A 22,389-nucleotide genomic window follows, 5' to 3' on the forward strand; every position below is an offset into this window, starting at 1 on the left:
GCTGGCATACTCTCTCTCTGTCTCTCCTAAGGGCCTTGTGGGGGAACTGTCTTCAAAAAGGGCATTCCCTGTGTGTGTGGTGTGTTGGTACGCTTGTGTCGACATGTCTGATGAGGAAGGCTATGTGGAAGCAGAGCGGGAGCAAATGAATGTGGTGTCTCCGCCGACGGCGCCGACACCTGATTGGATGGATATGTGGAAGGTTTTAAATGATAATGTTAATTCCTTGCATTAAAGGTTAGAAAAAGCTTAAGCCTCAGGACAGTCAGGGTCCCAACCCGTGCCTGATCCTATGTCGCAGAGGCCGTCAGGGTCTCAGAAGCGCCCACTATTCCAAATTGTTGACACAGATACCGACATGGATTCTGACTCCAGTGTCAATTACGATGATACAAAGTTACAGCCAATATTGGCTAAATCCATCCGTTATATGATTATAGCAATTAAGGATGTGTTGCACATCACAGAGGAAATCCCAGTCCCTGACAAGAGGGTACATATGTATGGGGAAAAGAAGCCGGAGGTAACCTTTCCCCCCTCACACGAGCTAAATGAGTTATGTGAAAAGGCTTGGGAATCTCCAGATAAAAAACTGCAGATTTCCAAAAGGATTCTTATGGCGTATCCTTTCCCGCCAACGGACAGGTTACTCTGGGAATCCTCCCCTAAGGTGGACAAAGCTTTAACACTCTTATCCTGACAGCCCATGATATTTATGATCCATTTCAATCAGGATTCAGGAGAAGACATAGCACTGAAACAGCACTGGTGTGTGTGTTAAATGATCTTCTGATGGCAAGAGACAGAGGTGACTGTTCAATATTAATCCTTCTGGATCTCTTGGCAGCATTTGATACCGTGGACCATGGGCTTCTGATTGAGCGACTGATACATTTCTGTGGATTGGATGGCACAGTCCTAAGCTGGTTCAAATAATTTCTCACAGGCAGGTCACAGAGAGTATCGTCTGGATTATACTCATCACCACCAGTGCCATTGCCATGTGGTGTCCCACAAGGTTCTATACTATCCCCCATGCTTTTTGCAGTATACATGCTCCCATTGGGCGAAATAATCAGGCGCCATGGCCTGGTCTACCACTGCTATGCAGATGATACACAACTGTACTTGTCCTTTGCTCCGGGCACTGATAACCCAATAGCAACCCTAAATGGCTGTCTAGCTGAGCTACGGGAGTGGATGAGCGCCAGTTGGCTGCGACTGAACCCGGATAAAACAGAGGTCCTTATGATACGACCGCAACATCAAAGGACAAGACTGCAGCATAGCCAACTAACTGGACTTACACTCGGGGATTCAGAATTACAGACCAGTGATCGTGTGCGGAATCTTGGCGTTGTCCTGGATGGTGGCTTGACACTTAAACATCAGATATCAGCCACAATCAAATCCTCATTCTTTCACCTGAGGAACATAGCCAGAATCAAGCACTTAATTCCCTCAGATGATATGCCAAAAGTCATACATGCATTTGTATCATCTCGATTAGACTACTGTAATGCCCTCTACCTTGGTCTTCCAGCAAAAGAATTGCAACGCTTACAGCTGGTGCAAAACACAGCTGCCAGGCTGTTAACCAACCAGCCCCGTTCTAGCCACATAACACCCATCCTCTACTCCCTTCACTGGCTGCCTGTAAGATGGCAAATCATCTTCAAGATTGGCTTACTGAGTTTCAAAGCATTACATGACCAGGGCCCAAGGTACCTGAAACAGCTTCTGACCCCATACTGCCCCACTCGATTACTGCGATCTGTAGATGAAGGACTTTTAGCAGTACCTAGAATCTACCGTAATTCATCTGAAGGTCGAGCTTTTAGTCATGCTGCTCCGACTCTATGGAACTCACTTCCCCGCACAGTGCGAGAGGCCCCAACTATAGAATCCTTCAAAAGTAGACTCAAGACTTTCCTGTTTACTCAAGCATTTCCATAGTGTCCCTTTTAGTATCTTCATGCTTCTGTATTTTATGAAAATGTACTTCATTATTTTCTGTACTGTATTATGCTATGTATCTGTTAAGCGCCTTGAGTCCTATTGGAGAAAGAGCGCTATATAAATAAAATTATTATTATTATTATCCAAGAAGTCTAGCCCTGCCGTCACAGGATACGGCTACCCTCAATGATGCTGCGGATCGCAAACAGGAGGTTATCCTGAAGTCTATTTATACACATTCAGGTACCTTACTGAGGCCGGCGATCGCGTCGGCCTGGGTGTGTAGTGCTGTAGCAGCATGGATGGATACCGTGTCTGAGACAATTGATACCTTAGACAAGGATACTATATTGTTGACCTTGGGGCATATTAAAGATGCTGTCCTATATATGAGAGATGCTCAAAGAGACATTAGTCTACTGGGTTCTAGAATAAATGCTATGTCAATTTCTGCCAGAAGGGTCCTGTGGACTCGGCAATGGACAGGTGATGCCGACTCATAAAGGCATATGGAGGTTTTACCTTACAAGGGTGAGGAATTGTTTGGGGAGGGTCTCTCGGACCTGGTCTCCACAGCTACTGCTCTAAAGTCAAATTTTTTGCCATATGTTTCCTCACAGCCTAAGAGAGCACCGTATTATCAAATGCAGTCCTTTCGATCACAGAAAAACAAGAAAGTCCGAGGTGCGTCTTTTCTTGCCAGAGGCAGGGGCAGAGGAAAGAAGCTGCACAACACAGCTAGTTCCCAGGAACAGAAGTCCTCCCCGGCCTCTACAAAATCCACCGCATGACGCTGGGGCTCCACAGGCGGAGCTAGGCCCGGTGGGGGCACGTCTTCGAAATTTCAGCCACAAGTGGGTTCACTCCCAGTTGGATCCCTGGGTAATGGATATTGTGTCTCAGGAAAACAAGCTGGAATGCCCCCTCACCGATACCTCAAATCGGCCCTGCCAGCTTCCCCCCACGAGAGGGAAATAGTGTTAACTGCAATTCACAAATTGTATCTTCAACAGGTGGTGGTCAAGGTTCCCCTCCTTCAACAAGGAAGGGGTTATTATTCGACCATGTTTGTAGTCCCAAAACCGGACGGTTCGGTCAGACCCATATTGAATTTAAAATCCCTGATCATATACCTGAAAAGGTTCAAGTTCAAGATGGAATCGCTGAGAGCGGTCATCGCAAGCCTGGAAGGGGGGGATTTTATGGTGTCTCTGGACATAAAGGATGCATACCTTCATGTCCCCATTTATCCACCTCATCAGGCGTACCTCAGATTTGTGGTACAGGATTGTCATTACCAATTTCAGACGTTGCCGTTTGGTCTCTCCACGGCACCGAGAATATTTACCAAGGTAATGGCGGAAATGATGGTACTCCTGCGAAAGCAAGGAGTCACAATTATCCCATACTTGGACGATCTCCTCATAAAAGCGAGATCAAGAGAACAGTTGCTGATCAGCGTAGCACTTTCTGTGGAAGTGTTACGGCAACACGGCTGGATTCTAAATATTCCAAAGTCGCAGTTGGTTCCTACGACGCGTCTGCCTTTCCTGGGCATGATTCTAGACACAGACCAGAAAAGGGTTTATCTCCCGATGGAGAAAGCTCAGGAACTCATGACACTGGTCAGGAACCTATTAAAACCAAAACAGGTGTCAGTGCATCACTGCACTCGTGTCCTGGGAAAGATGGTGGCATCATACGAGGCCATTCCCTTCGGCAGGTTCCATGCGAGGACTTTTCAATGGAACTTACTGGACAAGTGGTCCGGATCACATCTTCAGATGCATCGGTTAATCACCGTATCCCCCAGGGCCAGGGTGTCACTCCTGTGGTGGCTGCAGAGCGCTCACCTTCTCGAGGGCCGCAGATTCGGCATTCAGGACTGGGTCCTGGTGACCACGGACGCAAGCCTCCGAGGTTGGGGTGCAGTCACACAGGGAAGAAATTTCCAAGGTCTGTGGTCAAGTCAAGAGACTTGCCTTCACATCAACATCCTGGAACTAAGGGCCATATACAACGCCCTACGTCAAGCGGAGACCCTGCTTCGCGACCAACCGGTTCTGATTCAGTCAGACAACATCACCGCAGTGGCTCATGTAAACCGCCAAGGCGGCACAAGGAGCAGAGTGGCGATGGCGGAAGCCACCAGAATTCTTCGCTGGGCGGAGAATCACGTAAGCGCACTGTCAGCAGTGTTCATCCCGGGAGTGGACAACTGGGAAGCAGACTTCCTCAGCAGACACGGCCTCCACCCGGGAGAGTGGGGACTTCATCGGGAAGTCTTTGCACAGATTACAAGTCGGTGGGAACTGCCACAGGTGGACATGATGGCATCCCGCCTCAACAAAAAGCTACAGAGGTATTGCGCCAGGTCAAGAGACCCTCAGGCGATAGCTGTAGACGCCCTGGTGACACCGTGGGTGTTCCAGTCGGTCTATGTATTTCCTCCTCTTCCTCTCATACCCAAGGTGCTGAGGATAATAAGAAAAAGAGGAGTGAGAACAATACTCATTGTTCCAGATTGGCCACGAAGGACTTGGTATCCAGATCTGCAAGAAATGCTCACAGAGGAACCGTGGCCTCTTCCTCTAAGACAGGACTTGTTGCAACAGGGGCCCTGTCTGTTCCAAGACTTACCGCGGCTGCGTTTGACGGCATGGCTGTTGAACGACGGATACTAGCAGAGAAAGGCATTCCGGATGAGGTCATTCCTACGCTGATAAAGGCTAGGAAGGACGTGACAGCTCAACATTATCACCGTATATGGCGAAAATATGTTGCTTGGTGTGAGGCCAGGAATGCTCCTATGGAGGAATTCCAGCTGGGCCGTTTCCTTCTCTTCCTACAGTCCGGAGTGAATTTGGGCCTCAAATTGGGTTCCATTAAGGTCCAGATTTCGGCCCTATCCATTTTCTTTCAAAAGGAGTTGGCTTCTCTACCTGAAGTTCAGACGTTTTTAAAGGGAGTGCTGCATATTCAGCCCCCTTTTGTGCCTCCAGTGGCACCTTGGGATCTTAACGTGGTGTTGAGTTTCCTGAAATCCCACTGGTTTGAACCACTCAAAACGGTGGAGTTGAAATATCTCACGTGGAAGGTGGTCATGCTATTAGCCTTGGCTTCGGCTAGGCGTGTGTCAGAGTTGGCGGCTTTGTCTCATAAAAGCCCCTATCTGGTTTTCCATGCGGATAGAGCAGAATTGCGGACCCGTCCACAATTTCTGCCGAAAGTGGTTTCATCCTTTCATATAAACCAACCTATTGTGGTGCCTGTGGCTACTACTGACTTGGAGGATTCCGAGTTACTTGATGTGGTCAGGGTTTTGAAGGTTTATGTAGCCAGAACGGCTAGGGTCAGGAAAACAGAGTCTTTGTTTATCCTGTATGCTTCCAACAAGCTTGGTGCTCCTGCTTCAAAGCAAACTATTGCTCGCTGGATCTGTAACACGATTCAGCAGGCTCATTCTGCGGCTGGATTGCCGCTGCCAAAATCAGTTAAGGCCCATTCCACTAGGAAGGTGGGCTCTTCTTGGGCGGCTGCCCGAGGGGTCTCAGCATTACAGCTTTGCCGAGCGGCTACTTGGTCAGGTTCAAACACTTTTGCAAAGTTCTACAAGTTTGATACCCTGGCTGAGGAGGACCTTGTGTTTGCTCAATCGGTGCTGCAGAGTCATCCGCACTCTCCCGCCCGTTTGGGAGCTTTGGTATAATCCCCATGGTCCTTACAGAGTCCCCAGCATCCACTAGGACGTTAGAGAAAATAAGATTTTACTTACCGGTAAATCTATTTCTCTGACGTCCTAGTGGATGCTGGGGACTCCGTCAGGACCATGGGGATTAGCGGCTCCGCAGGAGACAGGGCACAAAAATAAAGCTTTAGGATCAGGTGGTGTGCACTGGCTCCTCCCCCTATGACCCTCCTCCAAGCCTCAGTTAGGTTTTTGTGCCCGTCCGAGCAGGGTGCAATCTAGGTGGCTCTCCTAAAGAGCTGCTTAGAAAAAGTTTTTAGGTTTTTTATTTTACAGTGAGTCCTGCTGGCAACAGGCTCACTGCAACGAGGGACTTAGGGGAGAAGAAGTGAACTCACCTGCGTGCAGGATGGATTGGCTTCTTAGGCTACTGGACACCATTAGCTCCAGAGGGATCGAACACAGGCCCAGCCATGGAGTCCGGTCCCGGAGCCGCGCCGCCGACCCCCTTGCAGATGCCGAAAAGTGAAGAGGTCCAGAAACCGGCGGCAGAAGACTTTTCAGTCTTCATGAGGTAGCGCACAGCACTGCAGCTGTGCGCCATTGTTGTCACACACTTCACACCAGCGGTCACGGAGGCTGCAGGGGGCGCCCTGGGCAGCAATGAAAATACCTTGTTCTGGCTAAAAAATACATCACATATAGCCCCTGGGGCTATATGGATGTATTTAACCCCTGCCAGGTCTCAGAAAAACGGGAGAAGAAGCCCGCCGAAAAGGGGGCGGGGCCTATTCTCCTCAGCACACAGCGCCATGTTCCCTCACAGAAATGCTGGTGGGAAGGCTCCCAGGCTCTCCCCTGCACTGCACTACAGAAACAGGGTTAAAACAGAGAGGGGGGGCACTTATTTGGCGATATGATTATATATATTAAGATGCTATAAGGGAAAAACACTTATATAAAGGTTGTCCCTGTATAATTATAGCGTTTTGGTGTGTGCTGGCAAACTCTCCCTCTGTCTCTCCAAAGGGCTAGTGGGGTCCTGTCCTCTATCAGAGCATTCCCTGTGTGTGTGCTGTGTGTCGGTACGTGTGTGTCGACATGTATGAGGACGATGTTGGTGAGGAGGCGGAGCAATTGCCTGTAATGGTGATGTCACTCTCTAGGGAGTCGACACCGGAATGGATGGCTTTTTTAAGGAATTACGTGATAATGTCAACACGCTGCAAGGTCGGTTGACGACATGAGACGGCCGGCAAACCAATTAGTACCTGTCCAGGCGTCTCAAACACCGTCAGGGGCGTTAAAACGTCCTTTTACCTCAGTCGGTCGACACAGACACGGACACTGACTCCAGTGTCGACGGTGAAGAAACAAACGTATTTTCCTTTAGGGCCACACGTTACTTGTTAAGGGCAATGAAGGAGGTGTTACATATTTCTGATACTACAAGTACCACAAAAAAGGGTATTATGTGGAGTGTGAAAAAACTACCTGTAGTTTTTCCTGAATCAGATAAATTAAATGAAGTGTGTGATGATGCGTGGGTTTCCCCCGATAGAAAATTATTGGCGGTATACCCTTTCCCGCCATAAGTTAGGGCGCGTTGGGAAACACCCCTTAGGGTGGATAAGGCGCTCACACGCTTATCAAAACAAGTGGCGGTACCGTCTCCAGATAGGGCCGCCCTCAAGGAGCCAGCTGATAGGAGGCTGGAAAATATCCTAAAAAGTATATACACACATACTGGTGTTATACTGCGACCAGCGATCGCCTCAGCCTGGATGGGCAGCGCTGGGGTGGCTTGGTCGGATTCCCTGACTGAAAATATTGATACCCTTGACAGGGACAGTATTTTATTGACTATAGAGCATTTAAAGGATGCATTTCTATATATGCGAGATGCACAGAGGGATATTTGCACTCTGGCATCAAGAGTAAGTGCGATGTCCATATCTGCCAGAAGTTGTTTATGGACACGACAGTGGTCAGGTGATGCAGATTCCAAACGGCACATGGAAGTATTGCCGTATAAAGGAGAAAAAGACAACGTCTTTTCAGCCTCAGTCCTTTCGTCCCCATAAGGGCAAGCGGGCAAAAGGCCAGTCATATCTGCCATGGGATAGAGGAAAGGGAAGAAGACTGCAGCAGGCAGCCGATTCCCAGGAACAGAAGCCCTCCACCGCTTCTGCCAAGTCCTCAGCATGACGCTGGGGCCGTACAAGCGGACTCAGGTGCGGTGGGGGGGTCGTCTCAAGAGTTTCAGCACGCAGTGGGCTCACTCGCAAGTGGACCCCTGGATCCTACAAGTAGTATCCCAGGGGTACAGATTGGAAATTCGAGACGTATCCCCCTCGCAGGTTCCTGAAGTCTGCTTTACCAACGTCTCCCTCCGACAGGGAGGCAGTAGTGGAAACAATTCACAAGCTGTATTCCCAGCAGGTGATAATCAAAGTACCCCTCCTACAACAAGGAAAGGGGTATTATTCCACACTATATTGTGGTACTGAAGCCAGACACCTCGGTGAGACCTATTCTAAATCTGAAATATTTGAACACTTACATACAAAGGTTCAAATCAAGATGGAGTCACTCAGAGCAGTGATAGCGAACCAGGAAGAAGGGGACTATATGGTGTCCCGGGACATCAGGGATGCTTACCTCCATGTCCCAATTTGCCCTTCTCACCAAGGGTACCTCAGGTTCGTGGTACAGAACTGTCACTATCAGTTTCAGACGCTGCCGGTTGGATTGTCCACGGCACCCCGGGTCCTTACCAAGGTAATGGCCGAAATGATGATTCTTCTTCAAAGAAAATGGATGATCTCCTGATAAGGGCAAGGTCCAGAGAACAGTTGGAGGTCGGAGTAGCACTATCTCAAGTAGTTCTACGACAGCACGGGTGGATTCTAAATATTCCAAAACCGCAGCTGTTTCCGACGACACGTCTACTGTTCCTAGGGATGATTCTGGACACAGTCCAGAAAAAGGTGTTTCTCCCGGAGAAGAAAGCCAGGGAGTTATCCGAGCTAGTCAGGAACCTCCTAAAACCAGGAAAAGTGTCAGTGCATCATTGCACAAGGGTCCTGGGAAAAATGGTGGCTTCTTACGAAGCGATTCCATTCGGCAGATTTCACGCAAGAACTTTTCAGTGGGATCTGCTGGAAAAATGGTCCGGATCGCATCTTCAGATGCATCAGCGGATAACCCTGTCTCCAAGGACAAGGGTGTTTCTTCTGCGGTGGCTGCAGAGTGCTCATCTACTAAAGGGCCGCAGATTCGGCATTCAGGACTGGGTCCTGGTGACCACGGATGCCAGCCTGAGAGGCTGGGGAGCAGTCACACAGGGAAAAAATTTCCAGGGAGTGTGATCAAGTCTGGAGACTTCTCTCCACATAAATATACTGGAGCTAAGGGCAATTTACAATGTTCTAAGCTTAGCAAGACCTCTGCTTCAAGGTCAGCCGGTATTGATCCAGTGGGACAACATCACGGCAGTCGCCCACGTAAACAGACAGGGCGGCACAAGAAGCAGGAGGGCAATGGCAGAAACTGCAAGGATTCTTCGCTGGGCGAAAAATCATGTGATAGCACTGTCAGCAGTGTTCATTCCGGGAGTGGACAACTGGGAAGCAGACTTCCTCAGCAGGCACGACCTCCACCCGGGAGAGTGGGGACTTCATCGGGAAGTATTCCACATGATTGTGAACCATTGGGAAAGACCAAAGGTGGTCATGATGGCGTCCCGCCTGAACAAAAAACTGGACAGGTATTGCGCCAGGTCATGAGACCCTCAAGCAATAGCTGTGGACGTTCTGGTAACACCGTGGGTGTACCAGTCGGTGTATGTGTTCCCTCCTCTGCTTCTCATACCCAAGGTACTGAGAATTATAAGACGTAGAGGAGTAAGAACTATACTCGTGGCTCTGGGTTGGCCAAGAAGGACGTGGCACCCGGAACTTCAAGAAATGCTCACAGAGGACTCATGGCCTCTGCCGCTAAGAAGGGACTTGCTTCAGCAAGTACCAGGTCTGTGCCAAGACTTACCGCGGCTGCGTTTGACGGCATGGCGGTGGAACGCCGGATCCTAAGGGAAAAAGGCATTCCGGAAGAGGTCATTCCTACCCTGGTCAAAGCCAGGAAGGAGGTGACCGCACAACATTATCACCACATGTGGCGAAAATATGTTGCGTGGTGTGAGGCCAGGAAGGCCCCACGAAGAAATTTCAACTCGGTCGATTCCTGCATTTCCTGCAAACAGGAGTGTCTATGGGCCTCAAATTGGGGTCCATTAAGGTTCAAATTTCGGCCCTGTCGATTTTCTTCCAGAAAGAATTGGCTTCAGTTCCTGAAGTCCAGAAGTTTGTCAAGGGAGTATTGCATATACAACCCCCTTTTTGTGCCTCCAGTGGCACTGTGGGATCTCAACGTAGTTCTGGGATTCCTCAAATCACATTTTAAACCGCTCAAATCTGTGGATTTGAAATATCTCACATGAAAAGTGACCATGCTGTTGGCCCTGGCCTCGGCCAGGCGAGTGTCAGAATTGGCGGCTTTGTCTCACAAAAGCCATATCTGATTGTCCATTCAGACAGGGCAGAGCTGCGGACTCGTCCCCAGTTTCTTCCTAAGGTGGTGTCAGCGTTTCACCTGAACCAGCTTATTGTGGTACCTGCGGCTACTAGGGACTTGGAGGACTCCAAGTTGCTAGATGTTGTCAGGGCCCTGAAAATATAGGTTTCCAGGACGGCTGGAGTCAGGAAAACTGACTTGCTGTTATCCTGTATGCACCCAACAAACTGGGTGCTCTTGCTTCTAAGCAGACGATTGCTCGTTGGATTTGTAGCACATTTCAACTTGCACATTCTGTGGCAGGCCTGCCGCTGCCAAAATCAGTTAAGGCCCATTCCACTAGGAAGGTGGGCTCTTCTTGGGCGGCTGCCCGAGGGGTCTCAGCATTACAGCTTTGCCGAGCGGCTACTTGGTCAGGTTCAAACACTTTTGCAAAGTTCTACAAGTTTGATACCCTGGCTGAGGAGGACCTTGTGTTTGCTCAATCGGTGCTGCAGAGTCATCCGCACTCTCCCGCCCGTTTGGGAGCTTTGGTATAATCCCCATGGTCCTTACAGAGTCCCCAGCATCCACTAGGACGTTAGAGAAAATAAGATTTTACTTACCGGTAAATCTATTTCTCTGACGTCCTAGTGGATGCTGGGGACTCCGTCAGGACCATGGGGATTAGCGGCTCCGCAGGAGACAGGGCACAAAAATAAAGCTTTAGGATCAGGTGGTGTGCACTGGCTCCTCCCCCTATGACCCTCCTCCAAGCCTCAGTTAGGTTTTTGTGCCCGTCCGAGCAGGGTGCAATCTAGGTGGCTCTCCTAAAGAGCTGCTTAGAAAAAGTTTTTAGGTTTTTTATTTTACAGTGAGTCCTGCTGGCAACAGGCTCACTGCAACGAGGGACTTAGGGGAGAAGAAGTGAACTCACCTGCGTGCAGGATGGATTGGCTTCTTAGGCTACTGGACACCATTAGCTCCAGAGGGATCGAACACAGGCCCAGCCATGGAGTCCGGTCCCGGAGCCGCGCCGCCGACCCCCTTGCAGATGCCGAAAAGTGAAGAGGTCCAGAAACCGGCGGCAGAAGACTTTTCAGTCTTCATGAGGTAGCGCACAGCACTGCAGCTGTGCGCCATTGTTGTCACACACTTCACACCAGCGGTCACGGAGGCTGCAGGGGGCGCCCTGGGCAGCAATGAAAATACCTTGTTCTGGCTAAAAAATACATCACATATAGCCCCTGGGGCTATATGGATGTATTTAACCCCTGCCAGGTCTCAGAAAAACGGGAGAAGAAGCCCGCCGAAAAGGGGGCGGGGCCTATTCTCCTCAGCACACAGCGCCATGTTCCCTCACAGAAATGCTGGTGGGAAGGCTCCCAGGCTCTCCCCTGCACTGCACTACAGAAACAGGGTTAAAACAGAGAGGGGGGGCACTTATTTGGCGATATGATTATATATATTAAGATGCTATAAGGGAAAAACACTTATATAAAGGTTGTCCCTGTATAATTATAGCGTTTTGGTGTGTGCTGGCAAACTCTCCCTCTGTCTCTCCAAAGGGCTAGTGGGGTCCTGTCCTCTATCAGAGCATTCCCTGTGTGTGTGCTGTGTGTCGGTACGTGTGTGTCGACATGTATGAGGACGATGTTGGTGAGGAGGCGGAGCAATTGCCTGTAATGGTGATGTCACTCTCTAGGGAGTCGACACCGGAATGGATGGCTTTTTTAAGGAATTACGTGATAATGTCAACACGCTGCAAGGTCGGTTGACGACATGAGACGGCCGGCAAACCAATTAGTACCTGTCCAGGCGTCTCAAACACCGTCAGGGGCGTTAAAACGTCCTTTTACCTCAGTCGGTCGACACAGACACGGACACTGACTCCAGTGTCGACGGTGAAGAAACAAACGTATTTTCCTTTAGGGCCACACGTTACTTGTTAAGGGCAATGAAGGAGGTGTTACATATTTCTGATACTACAAGTACCACAAAAAAGGGTATTATGTGGAGTGTGAAAAAACTACCTGTAGTTTTTCCTGAATCAGATAAATTAAATGAAGTGTGTGATGATGCGTGGGTTTCCCCCGATAGAAAATTATTGGCGGTATACCCTTTCCCGCCATAAGTTAGGGCGCGTTGGGAAACACCCCTTAGGGTGGATAAGGCGCTCACACGCTTATCAAAACAAGTGGCGGTACCGTCTCCAGATAGGGCCGCCCTCAAGGAGCCAGCTGATAGGAGGCTGGAAAATATCCTAAAAAGTATATACACACATACTGGTGTTATACTGCGACCAGCGATCGCCTCAGCCTGGATGGGCAGCGCTGGGGTGGCTTGGTCGGATTCCCTGACTGAAAATATTGATACCCTTGACAGGGACAGTATTTTATTGACTATAGAGCATTTAAAGGATGCATTTCTATATATGCGAGATGCACAGAGGGATATTTGCACTCTGGCATCAAGAGTAAGTGCGATGTCCATATCTGCCAGAAGTTGTTTATGGACACGACAGTGGTCAGGTGATGCAGATTCCAAACGGCACATGGAAGTATTGCCGTATAAAGGAGAAAAAGACAACGTCTTTTCAGCCTCAGTCCTTTCGTCCCCATAAGGGCAAGCGGGCAAAAGGCCAGTCATATCTGCCATGGGATAGAGGAAAGGGAAGAAGACTGCAGCAGGCAGCCGATTCCCAGGAACAGAAGCCCTCCACCGCTTCTGCCAAGTCCTCAGCATGACGCTGGGGCCGTACAAGCGGACTCAGGTGCGGTGGGGGGGTCGTCTCAAGAGTTTCAGCACGCAGTGGGCTCACTCGCAAGTGGACCCCTGGATCCTACAAGTAGTATCCCAGGGGTACAGATTGGAAATTCGAGACGTATCCCCCTCGCAGGTTCCTGAAGTCTGCTTTACCAACGTCTCCCTCCGACAGGGAGGCAGTAGTGGAAACAATTCACAAGCTGTATTCCCAGCAGGTGATAATCAAAGTACCCCTCCTACAACAAGGAAAGGGGTATTATTCCACACTATATTGTGGTACTGAAGCCAGACACCTCGGTGAGACCTATTCTAAATCTGAAATATTTGAACACTTACATACAAAGGTTCAAATCAAGATGGAGTCACTCAGAGCAGTGATAGCGAACCAGGAAGAAGGGGACTATATGGTGTCCCGGGACATCAGGGATGCTTACCTCCATGTCCCAATTTGCCCTTCTCACCAAGGGTACCTCAGGTTCGTGGTACAGAACTGTCACTATCAGTTTCAGACGCTGCCGGTTGGATTGTCCACGGCACCCCGGGTCCTTACCAAGGTAATGGCCGAAATGATGATTCTTCTTCAAAGAAAATGGATGATCTCCTGATAAGGGCAAGGTCCAGAGAACAGTTGGAGGTCGGAGTAGCACTATCTCAAGTAGTTCTACGACAGCACGGGTGGATTCTAAATATTCCAAAACCGCAGCTGTTTCCGACGACACGTCTACTGTTCCTAGGGATGATTCTGGACACAGTCCAGAAAAAGGTGTTTCTCCCGGAGAAGAAAGCCAGGGAGTTATCCGAGCTAGTCAGGAACCTCCTAAAACCAGGAAAAGTGTCAGTGCATCATTGCACAAGGGTCCTGGGAAAAATGGTGGCTTCTTACGAAGCGATTCCATTCGGCAGATTTCACGCAAGAACTTTTCAGTGGGATCTGCTGGAAAAATGGTCCGGATCGCATCTTCAGATGCATCAGCGGATAACCCTGTCTCCAAGGACAAGGGTGTTTCTTCTGCGGTGGCTGCAGAGTGCTCATCTACTAAAGGGCCGCAGATTCGGCATTCAGGACTGGGTCCTGGTGACCACGGATGCCAGCCTGAGAGGCTGGGGAGCAGTCACACAGGGAAAAAATTTCCAGGGAGTGTGATCAAGTCTGGAGACTTCTCTCCACATAAATATACTGGAGCTAAGGGCAATTTACAATGTTCTAAGCTTAGCAAGACCTCTGCTTCAAGGTCAGCCGGTATTGATCCAGTGGGACAACATCACGGCAGTCGCCCACGTAAACAGACAGGGCGGCACAAGAAGCAGGAGGGCAATGGCAGAAACTGCAAGGATTCTTCGCTGGGCGAAAAATCATGTGATAGCACTGTCAGCAGTGTTCATTCCGGGAGTGGACAACTGGGAAGCAGACTTCCTCAGCAGGCACGACCTCCACCCGGGAGAGTGGGGACTTCATCGGGAAGTATTCCACATGATTGTGAACCATTGGGAAAGACCAAAGGTGGTCATGATGGCGTCCCGCCTGAACAAAAAACTGGACAGGTATTGCGCCAGGTCATGAGACCCTCAAGCAATAGCTGTGGACGTTCTGGTAACACCGTGGGTGTACCAGTCGGTGTATGTGTTCCCTCCTCTGCTTCTCATACCCAAGGTACTGAGAATTATAAGACGTAGAGGAGTAAGAACTATACTCGTGGCTCTGGGTTGGCCAAGAAGGACGTGGCACCCGGAACTTCAAGAAATGCTCACAGAGGACTCATGGCCTCTGCCGCTAAGAAGGGACTTGCTTCAGCAAGTACCAGGTCTGTGCCAAGACTTACCGCGGCTGCGTTTGACGGCATGGCGGTGGAACGCCGGATCCTAAGGGAAAAAGGCATTCCGGAAGAGGTCATTCCTACCCTGGTCAAAGCCAGGAAGGAGGTGACCGCACAACATTATCACCACATGTGGCGAAAATATGTTGCGTGGTGTGAGGCCAGGAAGGCCCCACGAAGAAATTTCAACTCGGTCGATTCCTGCATTTCCTGCAAACAGGAGTGTCTATGGGCCTCAAATTGGGGTCCATTAAGGTTCAAATTTCGGCCCTGTCGATTTTCTTCCAGAAAGAATTGGCTTCAGTTCCTGAAGTCCAGAAGTTTGTCAAGGGAGTATTGCATATACAACCCCCTTTTTGTGCCTCCAGTGGCACTGTGGGATCTCAACGTAGTTCTGGGATTCCTCAAATCACATTTTAAACCGCTCAAATCTGTGGATTTGAAATATCTCACATGAAAAGTGACCATGCTGTTGGCCCTGGCCTCGGCCAGGCGAGTGTCAGAATTGGCGGCTTTGTCTCACAAAAGCCATATCTGATTGTCCATTCAGACAGGGCAGAGCTGCGGACTCGTCCCCAGTTTCTTCCTAAGGTGGTGTCAGCGTTTCACCTGAACCAGCTTATTGTGGTACCTGCGGCTACTAGGGACTTGGAGGACTCCAAGTTGCTAGATGTTGTCAGGGCCCTGAAAATATAGGTTTCCAGGACGGCTGGAGTCAGGAAAACTGACTTGCTGTTATCCTGTATGCACCCAACAAACTGGGTGCTCTTGCTTCTAAGCAGACGATTGCTCGTTGGATTTGTAGCACATTTCAACTTGCACATTCTGTGGCAGGCCTGCCACAGCCTAAATCTGTCAAGGCCCATTCCACAAGGAAGGTGGGCTCATCCTGGGCGGCTGCCCGAGGGGTCTCGGCATTACAACTCTGCCGAGCAGCTACGTGGTCGGGGGAGAACACGTTTGTAAAATTCTACAAATTTGATACCCTGGCTAAAGAGGACCTGGAGTTCTCTCATTCGGTGCTGCAGAGTCATCCGCACTCTCCCGCCCGTTTGGGAGCTTTGGTATAATCCCCATGGTCCTGACGGAGTCCCCAGCATCCACTAGGACGTCAGAGAAAATAAGATTTTACTTACCGATAAATCTATTTCTCGTAGTCCGTAGTGGATGCTGGGCGCCCATCCCAAGTGCGGATTGTCTGCAATACTTGTACATAGTTATTGTTACAAAAAAATCGGGTTGTTATTGTTGTGAGCCGTCTGTTCAGAGGCTCCTACGTTTGTCATACTGTTAACTGGGTTCAGATCACAAGTTGTACGGTGTGATTGGTGTGGCTGGTATGAGTCTTACCCGGGATTCAAAATCCTTCCTTATTGTGTACGCTCGTCCGGGCACAGTATCCTAACTGAGGCTTGGAGGAGGGTCATAGGGGGAGGAGCCAGTGCACACCACCTGATCCTAAAGCTTTATTTTTGTGCCCTGTCTCCTGCGGAGCCGCTAATCCCCATGGTCCTGACGGAGTCCCCAGCATCCACTACGGACTACGAGAAATAGATTTATCGGTAAGTAAAATCTTATTTTCTCGTAGTCCGTAGTGGATGCTGGGCGCCCGTCCCAAGTGCGGACTTCTTCTGCAATACCTGTATATAGTTATTGCTTCAATAAGGGTTAAGTTATGGTTGCATCAGGGTTTGACCTGATGCTCTGTTATTTGTCATACTGTTAACTGGTTGTTATCACATGTTATACGGTGTGATTGGTGTGGCTGGTATGAATCTTGCCCTGGATTACCAAAATCCTTTCCTTGTACTGGGCACAGTTTCTCTAACTGAGGTCTGGAGGAGGGGCATAGAGGGAGGAGCCAGTGCACACCAGAACCTAAATTCTTTCTTAAAGTGCCCATGTCTCCTGCGGAGCCCGTCTATCCCCATGGTCCTTACGGAGTCCCCAGCATCCACTACGGACTACGAGAAATAGATTTACCGGTAAGTAAAATCTTATTTTTTTTGGCTCTTTGTCTCTGACTGGTTGGCCACCCCTGCTCTATTCATATAAATGGGAAAAGCTTTGTGGTGTTTGGTAAAAGGTAACCATAACCATAATCTTTGAGGCAAAGGGGTTATTTAAAAAAAATAGTGAGGTGGATTTATGGAACGATTTTTGTTAGTAATAAAGTGAAAAAGAGTCACCACAGATGCTAGTCCTTTACCCGAGAGCCAAACACAGTTACTCCAATGGTATATCCATGTAGTGTAAGAGGCCAACAAGATGATAGATTTTTATCTGACTTTCTCCTCATATTTTTTGCAGGAGGCATTTCCCATGGAACCTGATTCTACTGGGTGTCTTTGTAAGTATAGCGGAAACATTACATGTATGAGCTCACCTTCTGTGCATTGCCAGCATGTCCTAAGGGAGGGATCCCACTTTGCTGATATTCATTAGCTGGAGGGTAGTACTAAAAATCCCAGTGGAGGGCATTCTCATCTTATACAGGCAGAACTATATCAGCTGCCCACACATGGCATGTACTCCTTATCAACAAACACAGAGTATTATTGGCTGATGCTAAACTAAAACTCCAGTCATTGTAATCGAGCAAGTTTTTCAGCTATTGCGTAATGAAAAGTGCAGCAATGAAGAAAGTATAAAGGGATGTTCACTTTTATTTTTTTATATATTTTTTGTTTAATGCCAACTTCCTTTGTACGGTACCATATAGCGGAATCCTGCTGTCATGCTGAGACTGTTGTGGCATTTATGAGGAATGCTGGGGCATGAGAGGCGCCTGGCTGCAACTATTACCAGCCGGCAGTTGCTCTATGTATTCCTATGGACATACACATGCGTACACACACGCACATCCTACACATGTGCACGTCCTATTAGCGGGCACACTAGTCACGCCAGCTTTACACATCATGGCAAAGCTGAATGTGGCTATATCTGTACGCATTCCTTCATATCAATGGTGGCAGTGAGAATGGAGTATGCATAAATCAGTCTGCCTCTCCTTACTGACACTTTTCTATAAGGCAGTTCCCTATCATCTGGCCATTCAACTGTTAGAGAATAAAATAGGATAATTTGCAGTTCACGTTGGTGTGAAAGAAAAAAACACAGTTAACGTAAATATTATGGGGTCTATCCTATTAGCCGGCACTTATCGGGGATTGGTTTCGCCTGCCTCAGACAGGCATAGCCAAATGCCTAAGTGATTATTTTTGGCACGATAATTCCGCGAAAATACATAGGTCCGTGACTTTTCGTGGACCCTATATATTTTTGCGACCAAACCAGGGCGATGTAATTGGATACTGCTGAAAAAATATTGGTGATAAAATTTATAAAATGATTGCTGCTAATTGGATACCCCTCTGTACATGGTTCAGTGTTGCTCTTTATCTTGAGGATAGTAACATAATCATGACACCTGCAATGACTGCTACCTCTGCATGTTCTGTATTGATTTCAAATGCTGTGTGATACCATACTATTCATTATAATCACCTTTAGTTGTCGGAACCACAAGTAAAACTAGAACCCAGAATTTTGCAAGATGTAAGTGCAGTGCAGTCTACAGCCAGTAGTCCAAATCTAATAGCTTGCGAGTTGGAGAAACTGTCTCTGTTCCAGTAAGTTTGCCAGTAGATTTAATTCGGCAATAATTTAAAAGGCAAAAGCAACATTTTAGATTATTGCCGATTTAAATCTGCTGACTAAGGGGGTAATTCAGAGTTGATCGCAGCACCAAATTCATTAGCAGTTGGGCAAAACCATGCTGGAGCCGGGTGGACGCTGCCGTGAGCGGCGGCTGTGACACATCCTCCTGCTACGCTGCTGTAGCGCTGCTCTCCCCCGTCTCCCCGCGATTCACCCCCGTTTCAGCTCCCTCATCTCAATTCGACTTATTTTAAATGCGGATTGAGATGGCCATTGAATAGCCCTTGTCAGATCCATTCCAACAAATGCATGTCGGAATGGATCCGACTTCAATTGAATATACCCCCAGGTCTCATAATATATTTAATGGAACATATCTTGCACTTATTTTATTACAATTACTTGTGCATTGTCTTGCCCTTCTCTTATAATCAGTTGTTTTCACTACTAATTTTGTAAAAAAATTATACCTGCGATTTTATTAATTTAGTGAGATGATTATTGATCTCAAAATTATACACATAGATGTTTAGTTGCAAGTAATTTCTCTTTCATGTCCTTGTTTTGTGAAACGCTGGCTGTCAAACATGCTTTTCTTTGTTATTTATTTATCATTGTAGAGCATAAATATCACTGTGATAAGTAAATTAAAATCTGCTGCGCATGCTGCCGCATTTAGTAATTGGGCCTGATTCCGAGTCACATGCATATGCGGCTGCATCTAGCGATCTCTAGCAAACTGTGTATGCATTGTGGGCTGTATTCACATTTTTTAAGTACTTCAGAGAAATTCTGACCCGTAACTACAGATTTGTCGTCTTACATCCTTGCTGCATTCACCCTAAACAGCCCTTGAAGTCACGCCATGCCGTGGTGGGACTTGGTAGCACAGAGCACCATTTTTTGCATTTTTCCAGCGAAAATGCATCTTAGACGCAAAGTAATGTAATAGAACGCATTCTGTATTTAATTGTGGCTCTATCTGATTCCAAAATGTCACGTTACAGTGTTTTCAATGAAAACACTTTAGCGTAGCATTTTGTATGCAAATACAGTCGCAGTCACACACAGAATATAGGCATGCTTTATATCATTTTAATCAGCAGACGCTGCTTGTGCGTCCTAGTATATTACTTTGCATCTAAGATGCATTTTTGCTGAAAAAACACAAAAAAGACGCTCGGCACTATCGAATCACACAGCGCTCACTCGTTATGCGTAACGCGACTTGTAACGTACGGAGCAAAAATGTAAGAAGACACATCTGTTTCTCAGTCTTTTCTCTTCTGCAACCACTAAGTGTGTGTTACTGGGTGTCACATAAGCGGCAACAGGGTGCTCCCACGTAATAGAAAAGTTCTGTTGGTGTGTGGTGTGCATGTAGACAGAACTGCGACCTAGTCATGTGTGTGCACAGTACACACCAAATTCAGTTGCATCTCCTGCATCTTGAATGGCAAAGGTGTAATATGCCTGACTGATGATGAACGCAATGATTGCTACTCATACGGACGGAGTACTGGGATATTGCAATTGCATTGATCATGCAACTTGGATGAAGTGCATATTATTACATTAACAATTGCGTTCACATTACATGTCATAATGTCTTACTGCTCGTCAAACAGATCTGCATCCAGTATGGTCACAAATAAGTTGGGCCAAATTGTACAGATCAGATTGGTTGTTGATCAGGTGGAATTGCTTCATTGAGGCCCAATGTGATTGCGCTTAGGTTTCCTACAGGCATTAAAATAACATATGTACTATACATGGTGGCTTTAAAAACATGTTTAGTTTGTAACTGACTGTATCTCTTTGCAGACTCTTTCCATGGCATATGTAACTGGGATGTTATCAAGGTAATGAGACAGTACATTATCTAGATAGTTTTCATTTGGAGTGTTGTAAGATATATTGTACCAAGTGTGACTCTACTCCTTACACTACGGGTATAGTAGGATATCTGTCCTTCGGCACCCTTGATGCTGTGTCATTGGGGTTTATTCATCATCACTCACAGTAGGTGGAAAGATTATATTTTTCCTACTTTTGTAGAAATTAAGTAACGGAGCTATTCACTATAAAGGTAAGGCAGGAGATACCATGGATATCTCCTGCTTACCTTGCGGTCCCTGTATGGCACGCCATCCCCTATACAATAGTATGAGGAGGACCTGCATTCATCAGACTCCCAAAACTGAAAGTTTTCTGAGTTGGGATGCAGGAACTGATGCCATCTTCAGATGGCCTTAGTTCTTAGAGTCCCTCTCCGGGCTGAAAAGATCCATTCGGGCTCCTTCGATTTTCTCCGTATTCATGAGTGAATTGAGTTTACGCATGTACAGTAACACAGCCAGGTCAAATGGGCAGTGTAATCTTTTGCCGCTACTGATTACTGGCGAAAGTAGCAGTGATAGTGCTTATTGGTCCTCTCACAGGAGTTTTGTATCCCACCACATCAACTCGAGGCGATTAGAATATCTAATTAGCGGCCAATTGGGGAACAATGATGAACATGCTCCATTGTCAGAAAGCACAGAATGACCTAACCTTACGGTCATGTTGCTTTATGAAAAATGTGTTTAAAAGTGGGAGTCCTCCTTCTGATTATTAAGTGTGTGTTTTTACCCTAAGGGTGTATTAACATCTAGGGTGCATATGACTTGAGGGGTTTATCCCTGTGGTGAACCTATGAATTCCTCATGCATACAGGTAGATTATTGGTGCCTGTGGCAGACCTTCCCTTTCATAATGCAACCCACATTGATGTATAACATTCTGAGAATCCTCATGCAGTGTGTAACTTGCCCCCATCATTATGTCATTAGCTCCATGTATATATATATATATATATATATATATATATAAGGAGGATTTCGGCGGCACTTAGGTAAATAAATGACACAGACGCAGCCACTTCAAGCAAGCCTTGTGTCATTTATTTACCTGAGTGCCGCCGAAATCCTCCTTATATCCAGCAGCTTGGCTGCATTTTGCGGAAGGCAACGGGGACAGATATAAACATATTAGCGAGTGCCGGATCCTACAGAAATATATATATATATATATATATATATATATATGATCTAGATCTATGTGCCAGGTTATTGCTATAAATATTCTGATATGCGTGGGGAAAATAACAAACAGTTTCTTAGTATCTTATATCTTTCTTCACAGCTTTTATGATACCAAGTCTGTGATCCTCTGTCTCGGAATCACAGCCCTTGTCTGCCTTTCAGTTACCCTGTTCAGCTTCCAAATCAAGGTGAGCGGCTGTGATGATAGGAGATATTGTATTCGGTTATCTAAAAAAACTAAAATCTCTTTTTTGCACTCCAATGATGGTGTTTTAAATACACTGCTCAAAAAAATAAAGGGAACACTTAAACAACACAATGTAACTCCAAGTCAATCACACTTCTGTGAAATCAAACTGTCCACTTAGGAAGCAACACTGATTGACAATCAATTTCACATGCTGTTGTGCAAATGGAATAGACAACAGGTGGGAATTATAGGCAATTAGCAAGACACCCCCAATAAAGGAGTTGTTCTGCAGGTGGTGACCACAGACCACTTCTCAGCTCCTATGCTTTCTGGCTGATGTTTTGGTCACTTTTGAAAGCTGGCGGTGCTTTCACTCTAGTGGTAGCATGAGACGGAGTCTACAACCCACACAAGTGGTTCGGGTAGTGCAGCTCATCCAGGATGGCACATCAATGCGAGCTGTGGCAAGAAGGTTTGCTGTGTCTGTCAGCGTAGTGTCCAGAGCATGGAGGCACTACCAGGAGACAGGCCAGTACATCAGGAGACGTGGAGGAGGCCGTAGGAGGGCAACAACCCAGCAGCAGGACCGCTACCTCTGCCTTTGTACAAGGAGGAACAGGAGGAGCACTGCCAGAGCCCTGCAAAATGACCTCCAGCAAGCCACAAATGTGCATG

The 22,389-nt window shown here is 47.5% G+C and overlaps 1 protein-coding gene across 1 annotated transcript in view; it reads left to right on the top strand.

The window, feature by feature from the left end:
• Positions 1 to 22,389, top strand: part of FAIM2 (Fas apoptotic inhibitory molecule 2) — a 148,804-nt gene that overhangs the window by 85,085 nt on the left and 41,330 nt on the right. Inside the window, exons 7-9 of the mRNA XM_063952051.1 lie at positions 17,089 to 17,128; positions 20,266 to 20,303; positions 21,625 to 21,712. Of these exons, the coding sequence (XP_063808121.1) occupies positions 17,089 to 17,128; positions 20,266 to 20,303; positions 21,625 to 21,712 (166 nt within the window). The remainder of the gene's footprint in view (positions 1 to 17,088; positions 17,129 to 20,265; positions 20,304 to 21,624; positions 21,713 to 22,389) is intronic.

This window comes from Pseudophryne corroboree, chromosome 2 (genome assembly GCF_028390025.1).
Source record: "Pseudophryne corroboree isolate aPseCor3 chromosome 2, aPseCor3.hap2, whole genome shotgun sequence".
NCBI lineage: Eukaryota > Metazoa > Chordata > Amphibia > Anura > Myobatrachidae > Pseudophryne > Pseudophryne corroboree.